The 24,879-nt window shown below is 39.1% G+C and overlaps 1 protein-coding gene across 1 annotated transcript; it reads right to left on the minus strand.

Annotated features, from left to right (window-relative positions):
- Positions 1-564: 564 nt before the first annotated feature.
- Positions 565-24,621, minus strand: LOC139754551 (major facilitator superfamily domain-containing protein 6-like). Its single transcript, XM_071671890.1, has 12 exons — positions 24,496-24,621; positions 23,678-23,800; positions 22,266-22,477; positions 21,135-21,233; positions 20,539-20,787; positions 18,958-19,090; positions 17,206-17,291; positions 11,278-11,446; positions 9,785-9,929; positions 7,793-7,944; positions 3,908-4,060; positions 565-1,525 (listed from the first exon to the last, which is right to left on the minus strand). The coding sequence occupies exons 1-12, from the start codon at positions 24,551-24,553 to the stop codon at positions 1,422-1,424; spliced, it is 1,683 nt and encodes a 560-aa protein (XP_071527991.1). The 5' UTR covers positions 24,554-24,621; the 3' UTR covers positions 565-1,421.
- Positions 24,622-24,879: the final 258 nt, after the last annotated feature.

Here is a 24,879-nt window from a genome sequence, read left to right on the forward strand (position 1 = left end):
CATTTGAAAGATACTCAGATATCCACCAATAAAATAAATCATTCCTGAGTATGGAGTTTTGTTCTGCCATCTTTGGTGACTCCAGTTCTATATACATGCTTGACTTTAAGTCAAAAGCAATCCAAGTTGTCACTTTCTAATTTTGATTGTACGACTTAGGCCACTTTCCTTGCATTGCACTGTTGATCTTTCTGAATGGTATGTATGTTTCAGTAGTTCTACCCTTCAGACCTGGTTGCTAGGTTGCTTCCAGCATTAGCAAGGTGACACAAATTGCTAAGAAATCCAGTGGACCACACAACCAATGTGTGGCAGTTTCATACAACAGAAAATGTTCATATTTGCACAGTACAGTTAGTAAGCTGGAAGGAAGAGCTTTGGGTAGTGTCTCTACCTACATTACTTCAACAACTTTTGATTCATACTGTACTGTGATAATATTTACCTGCTGACTGATATAAAGAGGAAAGAATATGAAGGTGAAATCACACTTATTTTATCTAACCTGTAATTTTTTATACATGTGGCACATGTTTCATGGAGATGATCAATCTCATCAGGTGCCAGCACTTGAATTTATTCAAATCCCAGCATTACACTTGATTCCTGCTGTCCAGCACTAATCTGTACAGACTTATCACTTTCTCTGGCAGTAACTGTTGTAAGGAAAGTAGTTAAGGGGGTTGACCTGGGTAGCTGGGTGTGTCTTGAACAACATTTTTTGTTTTCATGTTATGTCAATTCTCTCATAATGAGTTGGTTAATGTTAGGATGGGCTTTAAAATTGCCTGGGGACAAATTAAAGTTCTTAGTATTAGCAATTAAGACAGATTCAATGATGTTGTATGTGACATAATCAGCAGAGGGGCATAGAATGGAGGGATTTTCAAGAGCTACGGGGTATCATTTTCATGACAATGTTTAGCAATCACATTTTTGTGGTCATCCCTGCATGCTAATAGCACCTCTCTGTTACAGTTTTTCTGGTCTGGCTTATAATGCTGCTTTTTAGTACAATAACACCATCAGTAAGACCTTAATAAATAGTAGGCCAAATCATGCAACAATTGGGAGTGTTTACACCATCAAATGCAAACACTATCTTTCCCTAGTACTAAATTAAAGATATATATTTTTTGAAAGTAAAATACATATGAATGTTGTTCATTCTGACAGATAAGTAGTTAGGTAACAATGAGACACAAGCTGCTAATCAGGACTGAATTGTCTTGAGGAAGACTACTGTTGAAACACTGTGAATGATACCCTGATAAACAGATCATGTCATTGTTACCTTAATATCTAACACACATATAACTCACCCAGCCAGTTTAACACTTTTTTTGCTCAGAACTGAAGTCCCAAAACTCAGTGGAGAAAGCCTATGCAGTCTACAACAAACAGGTCCCCTCAAAAAAGAATCATTCTCTGGAGTTCTTATGCATGACAGATGTTGGAGTTTGCTCATCACAGTCAAATACAGATCTGTCCTCCTCACTTACTTGCTGTCTCTCATCTTCCAACTCTGAAGAGGAAATCATTATTAAAATTTATATAATATATTGCTGTACATATAAGAATACCACTGAAATTAAAAAGCCCAGAATTAGAGAGGTAAAAAGCATACAGTTCTTAAAACCATTGTTTCTTCATTACAACACTTACCACAAGCTCAATTCAATTATCTTTCATAGACCTTTTCCACCACAGGGAGGATTGTCTCAACCATGTGCCAATATCCCAAACCAATGGATGCAGACATTTGAAGTAATAATAATAATAATAATAATAATATTTTTTTTCTTTTATCTGTCTGTTCCTGGCGCTGCCTCACTGGAGGGCAGGGGGATGCTATTTCATGTGTGGCTGAGTGGCAACAGGAATGGATGAAGGCAGCAAGTATGGATATGTACATGTTGAAAAGGATCACAATTTTGCGCGTGATCAAGATATTCCCATGAGTCCACGGGGAAAATGAAACACGATAAGTTCCCAAGTGTACTTTCGTGTAATAATCACATCATCAGGGGAGACACGAGAGAAATATAACAGTCAGTTGATATACAATGAAGAGACGTATATCAAATGGCGTCTTAGCTACGTCTCTTCGTTGTATATCAACTGACTGTTATATTTCTCTCTTGTGTCTCCTCTGATAATGTGATTATTACACGAAAGTGCACTTGGGAACTTATCGTGTTTCATTTTCCCCGTGGACTCATAGGAATATGTATATGTCTGTGTATGTATATGTATGTATACATTGAAATGTATATGTATGTATATGTGCGTGTGTGAGGCAGGGGCTATAGAGAGGGTTGTTTGGAGGAGGGTGGATGTGTTGGAAATGAGATGTTTGAGGATAATATGTGGTGTGAGGTGGTTTGATCGAGTAAGTAATGAAAGGGTAAGAGAGATGTGTGGTAATAAAAAGAGTGTGGTTGAGAGAGCTGAAGAGGGCATGTTGAAATGGTTTGGTCACATGGAGAGAATGAGTGAGGAAAGACTGACAAAGTGGATATATGTGTCAGAGGTGGAGGGAACGAGGAGAAGTGGGAGACCAAACTGGAGGTGGAAGGATGGCGTGAAAAAGATATTGAGCGATCGGGGCCTGAACATGCAAGAGGGTGAAAGGCGTGCAAGGAATAGAGTAAATTAAAACGATGTGGTATACTGGGGTCGACATGCTGTCAATGGATTGAACCAGGGCATGTGAAGCGTCTGGGGTAAACCATGGAAAGTTTTGTGGGGCATGGATGTGGAAAGGAAGCTGTGGTTTCGGCACATTATACATGACAGCTAGAGACTGAGTGTAAACGAAAGTGTCCTTTGTTGTCTTTTCCTGGCGCTACCTCATGCACATGCAGGGGAGGAGGGTGTCATTTCATGTGTAGCAGAGTGGCGACAGGAATAAATAAAGGCAGCAAGTATGAATTATGTACGTGTATATATGTATATGTCTGTGTGTGTATTCATATGTATACATTGAAATGTATAGGTATGTATATGTGCATGTGTGGACATGTATGTAGATACATGTGTATGTGGGTGGGTTGGGCCATTCTTTCTTCTGTTTCCTTGCACTACCTTGCTAACGCAGGAGAAAGCGACAAAGTATAATAGATAAATAAAAATGTGAGTGTGTGGGAGTTTATGTATATACGTGTGTATGTGGGTGGGTTGGGCCATTCCTCATCTGTTTCCTTGTGCTACCTCGCTAACGTTGGAGATGGCAGTTAAGTATAATGAAAAAGAATTAAAATGAATGAAAAGAAAGTACTGTGTCATATCTATTAAGCAGCTTTTTGTAACAGACACTAAGCTTAAAAAACATATTCTAACAAAGATATCATGGTGTACATAAGTGTATATCAGCGTTGTAAAAGGGAGTAAGAGAACCTTGGTAAGGTAGTCTTAACATCCATAAGCTTTGGTGAAAAGGACTATATAACTGTGCTATGATCAGGGTTCTGATCAATGTGTATGAATAACCATATCTCAGCTTGTACTGATATACTTGACCCTTTTATCACACATAAAATAATCAAAATCCAGACAGGTGTACATCAAGTAACTAACATCCAATTTCGACCAGCATAATTTTGTGATCTAGTGGTTTTTCAACATCTGGCAATAATTTTTGAACCTGAGAATAAATGGTTGGCTTTTACAATGTACCTTTTTTTATCGAACATTTAAGCAAATACCTTAAGCATTCTTGCCTATATACTTGAAAGTTTATCAATGAGCTCAGTGACTGTCACCTTTAAATCCTCAAAACTGATGGTAGTTTAGGTCAATGTTTATTGAGAGTGGTTAAATTTCCTAACATGCATTGCCACCAACAGTAAAGCCAAGCAGCTCTCACCCTTAAATTTTTAGAGCAATTTTTCCAATGAAAGCTTACCTCTTGCCGCCAGTTTTTTCTTGGTGTAGCTGAAGTGGAAAATCACATAAAAAAGGCCTGCACTAAGAGCGATGGCACTGAAGGTTCTGAAGGCTGCAGGCATTCCTAGGCCGGCAATGAGGTGCCCACCCACCAGCGAGCCAACTCCTTGACCTGCATCACTCACTCCTCAGTTATAATGCTCACTTTAATTGTACTGTCTACATTGTCTCTTTGTTCTTTTCTAACATTTATAATGCAGTGTTTAATAGCACATGAATCTTTTGACAAATGGAAGCATTAATGAGTTATATTCACGAAGAAATTGTATATTGGCCAGACAGGATAGGGGCTTAGCATTATATCCAAACCTTAAGTAAAAGATGAATACAGTTAAGAGCTCATGCACATGGATAGCATCTTATATGTATATCCTTGATCTTTTCATATTTAATTTCATCACTATATTATACAAAAGAGCTTTTACAGAAGCTAAAATAAAATGCAGTACAGTCACTAATAAAACAAAATGTATCTATTTGACCTTTAAGTAATGTGATCACAAAGAAATGCAAACTCAGTTTCAGTGAGATAAGGTTTGTTTGCAACAAGGTTGACAGGTTGTGGAACCTTTGAATGGGATGAAATGAAAGATGTGAAATCAGATGTTTGATGGCAAGAATGTGTGTAGTTCATATGTGACAGGTTAAGAATGTCTGTAATGGTTGCATATGCACTGCAAAACAAAAGAAGATAGTAAGAATTCCTTTTGGAGAGAACCTGTAATAGCACTAAAGAATGCAGATCCAGGGGAGAAACTATATATGATGGATGACTTTGATGGGTGAGTGGGGGACGAAGGGAAGGAGGGAGTGATAAGCAGGAAATGGATCCCAAGGGGAAATGACAATAGGTGAAAGAATACTTGGATTGTGTGCAGTAACAGGCATGAACATTGCAAATACTGCACATACTTTAAACATGATATTGTTCATAAACATAAGCAGTATAGAGACATGGAAAAGAGGGTTAACAATAGTATGGTAAATTTGTTTTTGGTCACAAAAGTATGCATGATGTGCCATTTATGAGGGTTGGGACACAATTTATCATGGCATATGAGAAATATGAATGAAAAAATGAAGATAACAATAAAAAAGTTGAGGAATGAAAAGGTGAAATGTATCTTACAAAAGAAAGTAAGAGAAAAGCTAAGAGGATCTGAAATAATTCTGATCAAGGTTGTTGTAAAGTGGCTCGATGCCTGGTGACTGTTAGAATAGAGCAATTATTCCACTGTATGAAGGGGAGGGAAGTAAAAGTGAGGGTAAGAACTGAGAAAGAATAAGTTTCCTTAGCACAGTTCATAAGATGTATGGTGGAAGGGTGATTAATCAGGTTGAAAATATCAGTGAACCCTTTGCTGGTGAGAGACTAGGAGGATTAGGGAGTGATGATTGTGTATGCACAGGATTTTAGCATTTAGACAAGTTACAGAAAAGTTTCAAAGGAAAAGAAGAATGATTTTATGAACTTTGCGAAAGGACACAAATTGAGTAGGAAAGCAATTTTGGAGTTTTGATTTAATATAGTGGGCCCCACAAAACTTTCCATGGTTTACCCCAGACGCTTCACATGCCCTGGTTCAATCCATTGCCAGCACGTCGACCCAGGTATACCACATCGCTCTAATTCACTCTATTCCATGCACGCCTTTCACCCTCCTGCATGTTCAGGCCCCGATCACTCAAAATCTTTTTCATTCCATCTTTCCACTTCCAATTTGGTCTCCCACCTCTCCTTCCCTCCACCTCTGACACATATAACCTCTTTGTCAATCTTTCCTTACTCATTCTCTCCATGTGACCAAACCATTTCAAAACATCCTCTTCTGCTCTCTCAACCACACTCTTTTTATTACCACACATCTCTCTTACTCTTTCATTACGTACTCGATCATACCACCTCACACGACATATTGTCCGCAAACATCTCATTGCCAACACATCCACCCTCCTCCGCACAACTCTGTCTATAGCCCACACCTTGCAACCATATAACATTGTTGGAACCACTTTCCCTTCAAACATACCCATTTTTGCTTTCCAAGATAATGTTCTCGCCTTCCACACATTTTTCAACGCTCTCAGAACTTTCGCCCCCTTCCCCACCCTGTGACTCACTTCCACTTCCATGGTTCCATCCACTGCCAAATCCACTCCCAGATATCTAAAACACTTCATCTCCAATTTTTCTCCATTTAAACTTACCTCCCAACTGACTTGTCCCTTAACCCTACAGTACCTAATAACTTTCCTCTTATTCACATTTACTCTCAGCTTTCTTCTTTCACACATTTTACCTAAATCAGTCACCAGCTTCTGCAGTTTCTCACTGGAGTCAGCCACCACTGCTGTATCATCAGCAATCAACAACTGACTCACTTCCCAAACCTTCTCATCTACAGCAGACTGCATACCTGCCCCTCTCTCCAAAACTCTTGCATCCATAAACAAATCAAACAACCATGGAGACATCACGCACCCCTGCTGCAAACCGACATTCACTGAGAACCAATCACTTTCCTCTCTTCCTACTCATACACATGCCTTACATCCTTGATAAAAACTTTTCACTGCTTCTAACAACTTGCCTCCCACACCATATATTCTTAATACCTTCCACAGAGCATCTCTATCAACTCTGTCATGTGCCTTCTCCAGATCCATAAATGCTACATACAAATCCATTTGATTTTCTAAGTATTTCTCACATACATTCTTCAAAGGAAACACCTGACCCACACATTCTCTACCACTTCTGAAACCACACTGCTCTTCCCTAATCTGATGCTCTGTACATGCCTTCACCCTCTCAATCAATACCCTCCCATATAATTTACCAGGAATACTCAAAAACTTATACCTCTGTAATTTGAGCACTCATCTTTATCCCCTTTGCCTTTGTACAATGGCACTATGCATGCATTCCGCCAATCCTCAGGCACCTTACCATGAGTCGTGCATACATTAAATATCCTTACCAACCAGTCAACAATACAGTCATTCCACTGCAATACCATCCAAACCCGCTGTCTTGCTGGCTTTCATCTTCCACAAAGCTTTTACTACCTCTCCTCTGTTTACCAAATCATTCTCCCTAACCCTCTCACTTCTCACACCACTTCAACCAAAACACCCTATATCTGCCACTCTATCATCTAACACATTCAACAAACCTTCAAAATACTCACTCCATCTCCTCACATCATTACTACTTGTTATTACCTCCCCATTAGCCCCGTTCACCGATGTTCCCATTTGTTCTCTTGTCTTACGCACTTTATTTACCTCCTTCCAAAACATCTTTTTATTCTCCCTAAAATTTGTTGATACTCTCTCACCCCAACTCTCATTTGCCCTCTTTTTCACCTCTTGCACCTTTCTCTTGACCTGCCTCTTTCTTTTATACATCTCCCACTCATTTGCATTATTTCCCTGCAAAAATCATCCAAATGCCTCTCTCTTCTCTTCACCTGGCTCCTTTCTCTGTTCCTTCTTTTGGAAAATTAAAAAAAAAAAAAAAAACTAGAGGGGAGGATTTCCAGCCACCTGCTCCCTCCCCTTTTAGTCGCCTTCTACGACACGCAGGGAATACGTGGGAAGTATTCTTTCTCCCCTATCCCCAGGGATAAAATAAATGAATATATTGTTAGATAAATTGATACAGTATGTAGTTAAAGCTCTCTTATTCATTGAACACTGGAGATTTCTGGGTTCCATTTATTGAAGGAACATTTGCTGCTGTTATTGATATATCCCGAAGATGTATATGCTGTATAAAATAAAAAAATCCAATATGTTTCATTTAATAACCCTGTTTGCTTGGCTTCAGGGAGAAACTCACCAATGGAGAAGTGGACAGTGCCCACCAGTGAAACCATGGTGGCCAGCAGGCCCTTAGGGGTAATCAGTGGGCAGAAGGTCATGGTTGCCACCCACATTAGCTGGTGCGTGAACACCTCCAGCAGCTCGAATGGGAACACCATCCATGGGTCACTGCAGGAAGGTGTTGAAGAATCTGTGTTCTATGAATTATTCAGCTTATCAGTTGAAGAGTTTACAAGATCTTTAATCATGAATCTATGCTGGATCAGATATTTCTGAGATCACTAAAAAAGTAAATGTGAATAAAAGGCTACTGGGTTTAGCAGTGCAGAGGGACAAGTTAGTTGGGATGTGAGTTTGAGTGGAGAGAATCTGGAATGAAATGTTTTAGATACCCAGAACTGGACACAACAGTAAGTGGAACCACAGAACTGGAAGTGAGTTATAGAGCCGGTGAGGGGATGAAGGTTCTAGGAGTGCTGAAGAATGTGTTGAAAGAGAAACCATTGTTTGGGAAGGCAAAAATGGGTATGTTTAAAGGTGTATGTAAACAGGAAAAGGCTAGAGGCCATACATTTGCTCACCATGAAAGAGAGGCAAGTGAGAAGTGAGTTAATCACGACCTTCAGATTTTTAAATCACTATGATGATAAACAGAATGAACAGTTCCTTGAAAGATGCAGGGATAGAACTAGAGGATATGACATAAAATCACACAAAAAATTTGTAAGAAAAGATGTAAAGAAATACTTTAAAGTATAAAAGTGGTAAGCAATTGAAATAAACTGAATGAGGACATGATAAATGTGGACACCATACTGAAGTCTTAAAAGCCATATGACAGATATGGTTCAAGAGATAGAGCCTCATGTGCACAAAGCTGTCTTTCCTTATAGTACAAATGAAAATTCATTTATAGACAATTATGCACACACACACACACACACACACACACACACACACACATGGGACAAAGTAAAAGGCCTTAATATGATTATTATCTGACAGGAAATAAGCTTCATGATTCTTTGTGAGATGATTTTGGGAGTTGGCATCATTCCTTACCTGTCATTAGTCCCACATTAGGAGAAAACTGTTGGCAACAATCAGAATATCTTTAAAGAAAATAAATAAGGAAATATTTTGCAAGTTGTACATAGAATACAAAAGCCTAAAACTAGAATATGCTTCTCAGATTTAGTTACCATATATAGAGAAGCATAAAGAGCTAACTGAAGGCCCAGGGGAAGGCAACACAGATGGGACCAAAACTGAGAGAGCTAAGTTACATGGAATGACTAGAGGCCTTAGATTTGCCTACCTTGGAAGACAGAAGAATCAGAGATGATCTGTTAACAACCATTAAGTTTTCAAAACATCAATAATGAAGACAGGGAACAGTTCATTGAGATATGTAGGGACAAAGCAATCTCAGCAACCAAAGGACATAACATGAAAGTAAACAAGAAACTTGCTTATAAAAAAACAAGATGTAAAGAAGTACTTTTATAGTATGAGAGTGGAGGATGAATGAAATGGAATGACTAATGATATAATTAAAGTAGACAGCATACATAAATTCATGGGTAATTACACAAACTACTGGCAATAAAGACAAAGAAGAGAGAAGAAATACAAGAGGAGGTTGAAGGCTACAAACCTTTCCACAATGCAAGACAGAAGAATGAAGGGGAACCTGATAAAAAAACTTTCAAGTTTTATGAATATAACTGACTGTGTTGAAAGAGAACAGTTATTTGAAATCACTTAGAAAGAACCATATTAGAAAAGACGTAAAGCATTTTCATAGCAACTGACTGGTGGATGAATGGGATAAGCTGACATGATTAGGCTAAGTAATTAGACAATATAAAGATATCAAATAAGAATGATAGTAATGTAACTCTTGTGATAATGAGGTCCCATGAATGAGTATAGTACTTCCTCCTTGCACTATGATGCAGGAAATGGAAAGAGCTATCACTCAGCATCTTCATGATAAATACTTAACCTTATACAGGAGTAACCGAAGTGTCTGATGGCATAGGCGAAGAAGGAAATGATGAAGATGGTTGGGCAACCTAACTTTTTCACTATCTGGTCAGCGGTGAACGTGACAGGCACACCAATTATCGACCCAACTGTCAGTGTCAGTCCTGTTGACCAACACAAGACATTAGTACTATAGCTATGCCATATTGGGGGCTCCAGAAATTTACTAAAGAGGACACATGGCCATGGGAAAAACTTCTGACAGAAGTGGAGATCCAGGGTAAAAACAATTCCTTGAGGAACTTTGTCCATGAACGAAGTTCATGTATGGAGAAAGGAAATCCTGAGATAATGATACTGACAAGAAGAAAGCAAGGCTTTGGGAGAAAAATATAGTAAAGCTCATTGTACTGCATTGGGAATTTCCATGGTTGAATATCTTAATTTCCCGTGTAGGATTACAGAAACAAACACATCACATCCTAGGCTTGTCACACATGTAATGGACTCACTTATACCAGTCTCCTTGTTGATGTTTATTACATCCACTTCTACGTTTCCTGCCCATAACTCATATTTGAATATGTGTCTTGCATCCCCCTACTATGGAAAGAGATGTCTGCTACTACACCTACTTTTGAAAGAGGTGATGTCTCATTTGTCAAACCAAACTGATAATGTCAGCAGTAAGGTCCACACACCTAAGCTCAAATTTTATCTTCAACTACAGTAAGTAGTTTAACATCACATGACTCATGTGATCATACAATCTACAAGAAAGTAATGTGACTGGTAACCCAGGTTCCTGGGTAAGAACTGAGGGCATCAGGGCATCTGAGAGGAATTTTATCAGGGGGTACAAATCTTCTTTTGAGTCCCCTTCCTTTCTCCATTAGTCATCCTGTTTTTATCCACTAAGGTTTTATGCCATGAGCTGTAAGGCCAAAAAGGGTATGGAAGATTAGAGAGGGGTGGAATACAGCGCTCTTGATTTTCTGCATTTGAGGCCTTATGCTCCTATACTCCCTCCATGGTAAATATAAATAAATGTATATAAATGTGAATTCCTGGGCCCAAGTATGATGTACCCCCCGCAACCCTCTCTCATAGGCCATGCAGGGCATCGGGCATCAGAATTTGTGGACACCTTATAGCCAGCAGAACTCTTGTCAAAATTGTCTTAAGAAACCATAACGGGTTTGATTTGTAGTCGCATTTACCTTCTGACCTCCTTTACCTATTGCCTCATAAGGTGAAAATAGTTTTTAGAATGTCCTTGTGTTACAAAGACTGACAGACAAAACGGAGAAATAGGTACATACTCCAAGCAATTCACTCACACACTCACACACACACACACACATGCACTACATGCAATACACTTACACAAGTATACTGTCGCCACTGTCAATTGGAAGATAGAAAACTTTTAAAGTTCTGTTTCTGAACTGGTAGTGTTCCTTTAGACTGGCAGACACAGAAATAAAATTAGTGTTTGTACGATGCACTTGCCCATGAGATAGTTAGGCGCATTGAGTTCCTTCAGGTAGATGAAGAGGAAGCTCTCGAGGAAGCCCCAGTTGGAACCCATCAACAGGATTATCAGCAGGAACATGTTGATCTCCACCTTAGTGAAAAGCTTCTTCAGGTCCTGAAGGATATTCTGGTTGGCACGATCCACCTAAACTCCAGCACAAGGTTGGGTCAGACTAGATAATTAGAATTAATACCATCACAGAATTAGGAATATTTCATAAACTGAGCCACTACTGTGAGACACTGTAATACTATCAACCATCTGAAGTTAAGTCATCAATGCCAATTCCAATGCTACTTTCATGCCATTTTCACTCGAAGCCTTGACCATGGTGAACAATGACTGAAAGACCATTTCAGTGAATTCTTGAGACAGCCATTTGTTCAAGAGAGAACAGTGTTGGATTGTTCTCAGAACAGAATTCAGGTCTTAAGATCACTGCACCACAATGTAAAGCCACGTCTTCATCTTAAACCAGATATAAACTACATCAGATACAGGTATGTAATACTGAGTGATCACCTTTAACCGCTGTCATGATGGTTATGGCCCTCGGGTATGATTGGGTTGAGGGCCTGGCCTATCATGCTTAAGGGTCGTACCGTGGTGTCCAAAGGTGGTTCCATCATGCCTAAGGGCCGAAGTGTCATGAACAAGGGTCGTTCCATTGCTCTCAAATGTCATTCTATACTGCTCAAGTGTTTTATTGTTACAGATTTTATTCTTGTTACAGATTTTATTTATCAATAAATGTTACAGTTATCCATTATATCATTAAGTTTTCTTTGAGGAATGATAAATCCAGTGTACATTATATTGTTTTGAGGGTCTTATTATTGTATGTTAATATAAGAGATTTTGTTCCTTAGAGTATAAACATATTAAGAGTAAATATTTTCAATACAATTACAAATTATGGAAGGACAAAACATATGTAAGAGACAAGAGAAAGTGATATAAAGAATTTGCATAAAAACTGGAAGGAGGCCAAGGTCAAGCCTCTCTCTCAGGAATGGCTATACAGGAAGGATGATACAGAGCTGCAGGTAAATGTGTAATGTAATCTGTACACATCTCATTTATTTCAAACCCTTATGTTATATAACTGAGACCAGTAAATCTGCCAAAGGGATGTTAAGTAATATATAGAGAGATCTATGTATCAAGAATAAAAGGTATTTATGTTACAAGGGAGCCATGTTTATTTCTGCTATAATTAATATATTTCTATAGATTTTTATCTGTTTGGTATTTGACCAACTTGACAAGAAGGAAAAAGTAGGTATATAATTATGGCCATCAGCTCTCAGGAGATGTTAACCAGATGGTAAGGGAATCTTGTGTCTATCCCAAATCTCTGTCTTAACAGAAGCTGTTATTTCAGACTTATCTGTTTTAATGGGCCAATGGGCTGATTATACACCCTTTGATGTAAAGGGTGGAGGCAGAATGTAACATGGGGGCCCGTCCAGGATTATGAACTGTGAAACCTGCTTTCCAGGAGATGAATATGTGAAAACCCAGTCCAGGGAGCTGAAATTGTGAAACCAAGTGTATGTAATTGAAGCTGTCTGAAGTGTTGTGGGTTAGTACTCTACTGTGCTCTCTTGAAATACATGGAGAAGATTTTTCTAAATAAGTGAGTGTTCATATTTGTAAATATAGTGTATTTAAACTTGGCAGATAACGTTAAGAAGTTTATTGAAACCCAGGATATACATTTTCTGTAACAGTGTAATGAAGATGAACTGAACCAGGTGGCAGTTCATTATGGAATTTCTCTGCTGACATGTCAAAATTGACAACGAAAGAGAATTAAATGACCAGTTGGCGTCCTTATCAATATTGAAGGAACCTCAAGATGTTGATAATAGTGAAAAAGTTGTAATAGAGAGATTAGAATTTGAGCTTAAGAAAATACAAATTGTGGTAGAAAAAGAGAGAATCCAGGTTGATACAGAAGTAAGGCTAAGACAATCAGAAATATAGTGTACAAGAAGAAGAATTGGAGATAAAGATGATAGAGTAAGTCAGTTACCTTAGTTTATGAAGAAGAAGCTGAGGACTTCTTTATTCAATTTGAAAAGCTTGCCACAATTAAAGAATGGGATGAAACTGACTGGGCTATGTTGGTGCTGAGTAAATTTAAGGGTAAGGAAATAGAAGTATATGCATGTCTTAGTTTAATGGAATCAGTAGATTATAAGGCTGTTAAGGAGGCAGTATTTAAAACTGTGGAATTGGATGCAGAAGCATACAGGAGAAGATTTAGGGACGTAAAGAAAATTAGCGGATGAACTCATCTGGAGATGGCTAGAGAATGTGGAATGACATTTGATAGTTGTTGTAAATCTGAAAAAGTAGAGACAATGGAAGAGCAGAGACAACTAATCCTGTTAGAACAGTTCAAAAGTGGCTTACAACCTGAAATACATTATGAAATATGCAAGAGTAGAGTGAAAAATGTGACACAAGCAGCCAGGATGGCTGACCAGTTAGAAATAGCTAACAAATATTGTAAGAAAGAAATATCATAGAAACAAAGTATGATAAGACAGAGTAATAGGCAGAATTATTACAAACCTTATAAATATCCACATTATTCAGGACAGTGTAATAGAAGGAATTATGACAAACCTTATTAATACCCACTCTATTCAAATGTTCAACAGTCTAGCCAACATTATTTTGTGGAAGGTTCACATAACTATGAGCCACAAAACTATGTAGGAAATAAGATTCCAAAGACAAACACAAAATAGGTATTCAAGACCTCAGTTTAGTCAGAACCGTTATGGAGACAGGAGAGACCACTGATGAAATGTATGGGATGTGGAGAATTTGGTCATGGTAAATATCAGTGTCAAAAATCACCAAAGACTATAGGTTTAAATGTATCTTAGGAACAGATATGATATTAACGAGGTAAGAAGTAATGAGTATAACATGAGTAAAACAAAATGTGCACTTTATGAGCCATGTATTACTGAAGGAAGGTTGGAATTAAAGGTGGTCCTGAGAAGAAAATTTTGCTATTGAAGATACTGGAACAAGTCAGAATTTAATTCTGAAAGATGTATTAGAGTGGACAAATGAGTCTTACTCTGGGGAAAAATAAATGTAAAAGGGTTATGGTTAGGCAAACCTATCCCATTGCATTATATAAATCTTGAGTGGATTTGTGAGTGGCTGTGTAAAGGTTGAGATATGTGAGGAATTTCGTGTGCCTGGAGTACACATGCTGTTGGGGAATGATTTGACTGACAAAATAGTCACAGAGCCTATTATAAGTAGTAATCCCTTTGATGTATATACTATTGTAGAGGTGAACCACATGACAGATAAAACTTTAGAGAATCAGACTGATGGTAATGTACAGTGTAGTATTTGTCCAGTTTGTGTTGTGACCACGTCAATGTTAAAGAGAGAAGTCTATTATGATTTAGGTGAATTATTTAATGAAGTGTATGTAACTAGAGATAATTCAGAAGAAATTGGAAATGAGAAGAGCACTGTGGAATTAGAAACTGATATACTTCAAGATCTTCTTGTGGACAAGGAAGAGTTGACAAAGTTACAGAAGGGTGATGAGAGTGTGAAAGAATGTTGGAATGAAGCTGTTAGAAACGGGAATGAGAGTGATGTGTCAGTTGGATTTTATGTACAAAATGATGTTTTAATGAGAAAATAGAGGCTTGCTTATGTTGCCAGCATCTGATCACTGGGAGGTCTGAAAGCAAATTGTAATTCCAAAGAGTTACAGGGTACATGTAATTGTTCTGTCTTATAGTTCTTGTTTGTCTGAGCATTTGCGAGTTAGAAAGACAAATGATAGAATGTTAAGTCATTTTTATTACTGAAATATGAAGAAAGATGTGTCCCAGTATTGTAAGACATGTGAATTATGTCAGATAGTAGGTAAACCCAACCAGACTATAAAGCCAGCACCATTAACAATAATGTGTGCATCTACCAGATTTCCCGAAGCAGTACCATTATGTAGCATCCATTCTAAAATTATTGTATGAGTTGGTGAAATATTTCTCGTGGGTGGTATGCCTGAAATTATACAGTCAGACCAGGGAAGTAATTTCACTTCCGGACTGTTTAGGAAAATATTAAAGGGGTTACATATAACACATAAGATGTCAAGTGGTTATCACCCACAGAGCCAAGGAATTGTGGAGAGATTCCATCAGACTTTGAAAAATACTTTGAGAATGTATTGTGAGGAATTGTCAGTAGACTGAGATGGTCTGCCTTTAGCATTGTTTGCCATTAGAGATTCAGTAAATGAGTTTACAAGTTTTAGTCCATTTGAGTTAGTGTATGGACATGAAATAAGAGGTCCATTGAGTATGTTGAAAGAGAAATGGTTAGGGAAGAGTGATTCTCCAGGATTATTGAAGTATGTATCAAATTTTAAAAGCAGATTGTGTAGAGCTAGAGAGAGTGCAGCAGATTGGAAAGGGTGTCAAGAAGATATGAAGGTATGGTATGACAAAAAATCTAGAAGCAGAGACTTCAAACCAGGTGATTGAGTGTTGGTATTATTGCCTCAGACAGGAAATCCTCTGACAGCAAGGTTTTATGGTCCCTGGGTTATTGAGAAAAAAGTGGATGATTTGAACTACATTGTGAATATTCCAGAAAGACACAAGCCAAGCCAATTGTGTCACTTGAACTTGATAAGGCCTTATCATGATAGAAATTCTGCAAAGGATGATGAGGTTACATATGTGCAATGTGCATGTGTTATTTTTGATAATGCAGAGGATGTGAATGGAAGTAAGAATGTAAAGTTGGAGATGTGAAGACAGATTGTTAAAAAATTCAGATATGTTACATAATTTGAAAAAGAAGCTTGAGCATATAGAAACTGAGAGAAGCGATGAGATCATACAAATAATGAATGAGTTTAGGTGTGTTTTCTGATGCTCCTCAGAGAACTGGTGTATTACTGCAGTACGTCAAAACTGACGATGCAACACCCATCAAGCAGCACCTTTATGGAGTGAATCCTAAAATAAGATAATGAGAAAAGAAGTACATTATATGCTTGACAATGATTTGATTGAAAAAAAAGTAATAGTCCTTGGAGTTCAAATTGTGTGTTAATAACTAAACCTGATAGTATTTCCTACAAATTTTGTACCGATTTCAGAAAGGTAAATAAGATAACTAAAGCTGACTTGTAACCTGTTCCAAGACTTTATGTTTGTATTGATCAAATAGGAGATGCTAAATTTGTAACTATGTTAGACTTATCTATTGAAAGGGTATTGGGAAGTACCTTCGACTCATTTGACCAACTGAAGGAAAGCGAAGGTATATAATTATGGCCGTCAGCTGTCATATTTTAGCGAGATGATTAATCTGTATACAGACTCTTGTGTCTAGCCCAAATCTCTGTGTTAACAGAAGCTGTTATTTCAGTTATCTGTTTTAATGGGCCTATGGGCTGATTATACACCCTTTGATGTAAAGGATGGAGGCAGAACGTAACAGTATCCTTGTGCTGAAAGATCATACCGTCGTGTTCTCAGGTCGTTCTGTCGTGCTCAAGGTCGTACCGTCGTGTTCTTAGGTCGTTCTGTCGTGCTCGAGGTCGCACCACCGTGGTGAAAGGTCGTCCCGTCGTGCTGAAGAACACCGCTAGTGTTCATGAATGACATTTACCATACAAACGAAGGACTGTAGGGAGACCATCCTACTGAAATTACCGTAATACAAAGGAAATCCTGTAAGGCCAAGTGTGTGCGTGTAAAGTTATTTCGGTGGCATGACCAACAGTGGACAATGTGGCCAGTGTTCATTCATTCAGGACCTGAGTATAATAATATTCATGTTTATATTACATCTCTTATCATCTGCACCAAAAAAAAAAAAAAGTGGTTTCTTACCTTCACATCCTTGCGAATAATGAGTAGGCCGGACAGGAAGGTCATCCCAGCGCCCAGGTAGAAGACTGGCATGTAGTCGAAGTACCCTGTGGGATCAACCACAGCCTTTTTACTGTCGCTCTTGTGTCGGGTATCCCCGCTAACTGCGGCTGATAATGTCCAGGTAACCTCAGCAGTGTGGTGTGCATTTTCCTTACCATCACTGACGGGTTTGGTTAGTAGTCCCCGTGTCAATAGTAATGCCCAGATACCACTAGTAGTGTGGCTAATAATGCCTTGATACTACGAGCAGTGTGGCTAGTAATATCCTTAGCATCACTAGCCGTGTGGCCTAGTAATGAGCTGACGTCACTCTTAACGTGGTTAGTAATGCCCTGACGTCGCTAAGTGTGGATAATACCCTGTCATCACTAGCAGCAGTGTGGAAAGCTATGCATTGACATCTCTAGCCCTGAAATACTAAAAGTGGGATAGTAATTCCCTAACACTGCTAGCAGAGATTCCCTGCATTGGAATGATCTGGGGGACAGTGTGGTGAGCAGTATTATGAGAGTAGATACAAAGAACAGAAAACAAAAGACCTGACGACGATGGCGAGGTTATCTGCAAGAGAATAAGTGATAGCATCCCAGATGTTTAATCTATATACAGATGGAGATAGTACAGCAGAAGGCTACTTCCAACCCACCACTCCCTCCAGCTCATCAGCCGGAAGGGAAGTAGCAAAGAAGAATCACCATGTAGCATACGACGAGCACACTGACAGAAATTCTGTAGGATGAAATAGATAGGAAACATCCATTTTCCAGCGCAGGATATACAGTGGGGAAAATGTACCTTGGCTTCTCATTTGTAATGAAAAAGGACGGTGAAGTGCGTGTATAAGCAATTTTTCAGGGTTATCATAAACATCATAAGTTGAGCTGTGATATAGATTTATTGAAGTTTTTCACCATGACCGTGTCGATAATTCCCATGTTCTATTCGCTTACTGATTAGAACCCCCCCCCCCTCCCGTTTGTGTGACATTTTCGGCCCTTAGCCACATTTCTGATCGTTAGATATCTACCTGACATGAAATTATAGTGACTCAAAATGATCAGTTATTGAAAGTTTTATATCTACTTTTTATCAGGGAAATAGTTTAAGACTAATCTTAAAAAGTTTATTTCTGATGTAAGGAATTAAAGTTGTTGCTGTTATTCGTAGGTACTTTAATTTTTTTTATTTGGTTAATTGGTGGAGGTGTCAAGTGGGGGAGTTCTCTTGTGATGAGTTAGGTGGGACATTTTCTGGTGAACTGGCGTTGATAAGTGTGGTTTGACAGGAGCAGGCATGTTTTCATAAACACATCATAACATCTTAAGTACTTTCATTAATATATAATATCCCTCCGATCATCTAGCATTCTAAAGCAATCGAATAATTTATTTTTTTTTCTCCCTTCTGTTCAATCCTGTTTCATGTCTTGAAAAGCCTTAAGAATAGTCTTAATCTAGCAGGGCTGACCCCCAACAGCCACCTAGCTCTGCTATGTCTGCTTTCAAGTCACCTAGCTCAACCACGTCTGTCCCGATAGCCACCTTGCTTTACCGTCTCACTCTAATAGCCACCTAGCTCTTGTCATGTCTGGTCTCAACAGCCACCTAGGTCTAACTTATCTGGACTCCCCTAACAGCCACTTAAGTTTTCCCACTCTCCAGTTCATTCATGTAAGTTGCAAGCACCTACATTTGCAATGGGTGTCCTTACCAACAGCGACAGCATACCGGTCGACGACGTAGCCAGCCAGGGGCGGTATGGCGGCCATGCCAACGATGAACCACAATCGCTGCTTACCATATTCCCCGCCATGTTGCTTCACGATGGCCACCGTTAGTGCATCCTGGAACGAGGAGCCAGTACTTCATATGTTTGTGTGTGTATGTGTGTTGGAGCTAGGTGGGTTCCATAGAAAATTAAGATTCTGTCAGTAGGGATTAGAATAGGTTTAAGATAGGATACTGGGTTTTATTACGTTTTGGACTAGGTGTGGATAGGTTGTGAACAAGGTTTGATAGATTAAAATAAAGTTTCGTCATGTTTGGACACCATGTTGAGTTAAGGTATTAGATGTATTGTGATAGAATATGAGGTGTTATGTTAGGTACGAAGTTTAGTTATGGTAGGGAAGCAAATTTGGTTAAGTCGGGTTTCTTGGTCCGGTTATGGTAAGAATTCATTATGATCAGATGAAGATAGATATTGTTAGGCAAAGTTTGCGTAATAAGTATGTTAGGTACTAGGTTTGGGTAAATTACTTTTTTCGTTTATTTTACCCCTAATTTACCCGATGATTCAAGGCCCTTCTCACATTATTCAGGAGTTATTGTAAAGATATGAAATTTCCACATATCAGGAGTTTGGAGTTTGATATACGAGATACATCTCCAGCAGAAACAACCACTTCGACCACTCTAGAAATTTTAGGATGAGATTACGTAAAGTTAGTCCAAAGACCTAATATGAAGTCAGAATCAACGTAATTGTCTTAATTATCATCAGTGATGTTCATGAAAATCTCACGATTCACCTGCATTTTCTTCTTTATATAATATATAATTCCGAGCAACAAGCGTAGGATAAACGTTATTTTTTCTTTTCTCGCCGATTTTCTTACCGAAATAGTCAGTGGACGATCTTGTAATGGAGCTGAATATTCCCCCCTCCCCCCTTATTTGGGAACTTACTGAAATTTAAATAAAAAAGAATACTTTCAAATTGCTCTAATTTCATCCAACAAACACGATTCTGAAGCAAACAACACAGTTGGGGTGGGGCGAGGGAGGAGCGTCTTAGTATACAGGTAAACTTTGCCCCCAATTCCGTGACTATGACGTTTGTTGTGTCTTTTGGGTTTACCAGGTATTGTGTCGGTAAATATATAGCAATTAATTATAACATGGGAAAGCCAGACAACGGAAGATCTGATGGTCAATGACGAGGTAGACTTAGTACCCTGCTCCTCATGCGTCTCGCCTCATGACTCCTATCAGAATTTTGATGGAATTTAGCGTGCATGCTCATCATATTCAAAATAATGCGTAGAAACCGTCCGGCATGACGCTCCGTAAGATATAATTATGCAATATCAGGAGTACTTCAGTGAAAATGTGTATACAGAAGATACGCAAGAACAACCGTACCAGTTACGGGTAGTGACAATCTGGTAAATCCAGTCAACGGGTCAGGTGACGTACATAATTGGGCGGTTTCCTCTGCTGAAGGACAGTAATGGTTTTCTAAATCCGTAAAGATGAAGACAAGATAGTAAAGCAGAAGGCTCCTCCATACCATCATAGTAAATAATGAATTCATGGACATGGTAGCTATGGTGCGGAGGACGAGGTAGATCCAAAAGGTTTTGCTGGCGTGCTCATCGTCCGGGTGAACACAACGTAGCTCCTCAGGCACCTGGCAGCGGATTGGACAGCCACAGCAACTGAAGTGCTCGTACACCTCGCCCTCATACTCCAGCATTTGCCAGGTGTGGCCGCACCGATCTCCATCCTGCCATGACTCAATTGTACCATTGATAGTTATCTGAAAACCAGTTACAAAAACATGTCTGAAAAGTTAGAAAAAATGGCAAGGGTATTTGATGTAGCTAACAGTCAGGAGCTGCAAACCTGAGGTGCTTGATTATTTTACATCAGTTATCAAAAATGTTACTATCGCCAGGAACACAAGCGGAACGGTGTTATTGTACCACTCGGTTCAGTTATCATCATAGGCACGAAATTTCTATTCATTTCCTGATCTTAGAGTTTTAAGGGAATGATAGACAAAAAATCTTTGGCATGGACTGTAATACAGATGAAATTTCATAATCTGCAAAATTGACTGAAATACGATACATTGTTTTTTTCTAATATGATAAAAATACTAACCTGGTCGGTGAGGTTGAATGACTGACAGATGCCGTTGTCTTCGCTATGAAAGCAGAACTGCATCAGTGGAGGATGGCGCGCACAATCGAACTCACAATTCTGCCGACATTTTAATATATTTACACTTGTTTCCATGTACTTGCGGTGCTTCAAGTTGTCATGGGTTGAGGGTGGGCACGAGTGAAATTAGAAGCTGTTGTATTCACGTCTCTTCCCCATGGGTACTTGTGTTCATAAAACAGCCTCTCACATCCTCCAAACAAGTTTAGATCAACGTTCCCATTTCGCTTCTAGAATCTTTTAGAAACACTAAAAGATTTGAAGAACTTTTATTTGAAGATGAAAAAATTTCAGAGCATCCATTGTAGACTAAATCACTTTAATATTAATCTTATTCTGGTGTAATTACGAAGCAAAAGGATTTTTTGCTTCCATAACAAAAGAGTGAACGCTAAGGAAGTGAATATAAAGGCCACGACTTGGCTATCAACTCTAGTTGTAAATGAAATGTAGATTACCAATCAGTGTTTATTTCCTAACTTAGAAAATGACTGCATAGGTTTAATTCGTTCACTTAAGAAATTTCAGATAAGCCGCGCCCACTATTATACAGAGGTTGGTGATTGGTTATTAGACGATGGGTCAAATTGCAGCTCTGTGCATTTAATCATTTACCCTTTTTTCAAAACAACGACAGTCTTATGGGTACAAACACCTCATTAGATTACTCAGCTTTACACAGTTTACAAAGTTGTGCCTTATGTAACTGAAAGGTAGCATTTGTAAAATGATTAACAAAGATTGAAAGAATTTTAGGGACAGATTATGTGACCCACCGTTTGAATAGCTAGTCACAAACCTTTGTGTAGAAGACGTAGGCCGGGTTTAATTGACATTTCTTTTGTGAATGAAGTGTAGAAAAGATTGCAGAAATATGATTGATCTTCCAATTAGGCGGTAGGATGCGTTAGTTGGAGGATCATCATATAATGTAGTAATAACCAGGCAATTGCTTCCTCCTGCATATATATACTATTTGAAGATGTAATGTCTAATGTGCATTGTGCAAGTTGTAGTTTTAGCTATATGGAAGGTGATGACACACGAATCTTATAATATACAGATAATGACCTGGAGTGTAACTTTCAGGTTGGTGTTAGCGAGTTCGTGGCAAGTGTCACATGAGGCCCGGTTTAAAGCATATCCATGGGGACCGCAGGACAGCGTCAGGGGGTTCCTTGGGCGCTCCGGTACGTACAAGAGCGACACGTGGAAGATGATATTCAATATCATGCTGATGAACACAACCCATGTGTAGTTCCCGAGCTTATCAGCCATAATACCTGAAACACAGCAATTGCAGGTAAGCCTTCTGAAGCATTACATAAACGTAACATCATTGTAAGTTGGCGTAATACATCATCATACGATATATACGCTATTAACTATTCCAGTGAAGCCAAATAAATCACAAGTTAGAAGCTTGTGATTGAACCAGGACATGTGAAGCGTCTGGGGTAAACCATGGAAAGTTTTGTGGGGCCTGAATGTGGAAAGGGAGCTGTGTTTTCGGTGCATTATACATGACAGCTAGAGAGTGAGTGTGAACGAATGTGGCCTTTGTTGTCTTTTCCTATCGCTACCTCGCGCGCGCTCGGGGGGAGGGGTGGTTGCTGTTTCATGTGTGGCGGGGTGGCGACCAGAAAGGATAAAGGCAGAAAGTATGAATATGTACATGTATATATTTATGTAAATGTCTGTGTATGTATATGTATGTATACGTTGAAATGTATAGGTATGTTTATGTGCGTTTGTGGGCGTTTATGTATATACATGTGTATGTGGGTGGGGTTGGGCTATTCGTTCGTCTGTTTCCTTGCGCAATCCTCGCTAACGCGGGAGACAGCGACAAAGTATAATGAATAAAATTTAATAAATATATATACAATTACCTCAGAGGAGTTTATTAGACTTCGTCCATGCAATGGTTGGATCTGCCTCACCACCGTGCAGTCAATCTTGGGACCATTTCCCAGTCTCGTCATAACTACCTTGCCTTGTTGGCTAGTCGTCGTATTTCTTTACCTCACTTGGATATAGTTGGTTATTTATGTCTTACCGAACTGGTTTTTTTCACGATGATCTGTATGTTATATTGATTACTTCCGCTAGCAGTAGCACAACGTGCTATTTAGTTTGGGTTTTCCCGTAATTCGCGCGCTAGAAATGGCTAATAACTTTTCCAATGAGTTCTTGAGTTCTTGGATGATTGATATACTTCCATTTCTCGTAGGAAACGCCTGGAGGATTATGCATGAAATAAAGCAACTGTGTTATCTTTTGCTATCTACGGGTCCAGAGCCCTCGTTAGTAGCCAAATTCTGTATACTGTATTTTTCTTTTTATGTGCGGTACGGATTCTGGTTCAGTAACCATTAGCCCTTCACAACCATCCAGGGGAACAAAATACATATACTTTAATAAAAAAAAAGAAACATTCATTTTCCCCACTTAAAATAGATACGGATGAGCAGATAGCTTACCTGAGATAGGTGGGCCGATGATCGAAGCGACATACAGGATGGCATAAATGGTGCTGATTTCCGTGACAGTGATGCCAAGCTGCTTCATGTGGAGCGTCAAGTACAGCAAAATGGATGTCGTTCCTTGGGTAATGGAGGTGTCATTAGCACAGGAGATGGCAACACTGAACTCACTGTGAACGTATATGATCTATAAAAGATGTTATCTTAAAACACCCAAGTATGGTGTTCATGTCTTCGATTGGTGGTTACAAAGTGATATTTACAGACACAATGAACCTTTTAGTGGTCGACGGGACCAAAGCCAAAATAATCAACAACACAACATCGAACTCACGCCTATAGTTCACACTAGCCTGGCAGCATTTGTTATAACTTAATCTAACTTGACCATACGATTGCCTGAAGACCTAGGAGAAAACTGATGATATAAACTCTAACATTTATTTTTTTTTTTATTTAAGATGGCAGTTTAGTACTCGTTTTCTTATGGACATACGATGACTTGTTAGTGGTCATTACTACCCTTGAGACAACATTATCTCGAAGTACTGGAGTCTTAGAAGTACAGTTACTTTACACTTAAAGGGAGGAAGAGGCGTACATCCAATACACCCAGGCAGATAAGAACAACCCTTGAATAAGTACAGGCAGACGCTCGGTGAAGGTTACCAGTAAAACAGAAGTCAGCTTTATAAAGTAATTATATTCAAATGGCTGTTGACCTTACCTGCATGAGACCTTGCCTGCACAAAGACATACTAGAGACCTTGCCTGCACAAAGACATACTAGAGACCTTGCCTGCACAGTGACCTACCGCCGGCGTAAAGAAACTGAACGATCTTGTTGATACTCAGTTCCTTATTCCACGTCATCTGTTGCCTCAGCCAGGCGCGCCGCCCTCTCCTCGGCTCATCCCAATCTGTTAAGAAAGATTATGAAGGTCAGTCTCGCCCTCACCGGTAAAAGAAGAAAAAAAAGTGTTCTGCCAAGAAGCTAGGGCACAATTCTCGCCACCGTCATCACCTCCTGCCACCCGTCAGAGATCCCTCGTCCCCTGGGTTGCAGTTCGACACCGCAACCACATCGAGCCCATTCCAGCTGGAACAGACCACTTTAAGAACAGCCCCACCCGACCTATGTCGTCATCCAAAATCTTTACATGTCTATGTAAAGATTGTCAGTTTGCCACTCCGTGGCA

Source organism: Panulirus ornatus, chromosome 17 (genome assembly GCF_036320965.1).
Source record: "Panulirus ornatus isolate Po-2019 chromosome 17, ASM3632096v1, whole genome shotgun sequence".
Taxonomy (NCBI): domain Eukaryota; kingdom Metazoa; phylum Arthropoda; class Malacostraca; order Decapoda; family Palinuridae; genus Panulirus; species Panulirus ornatus.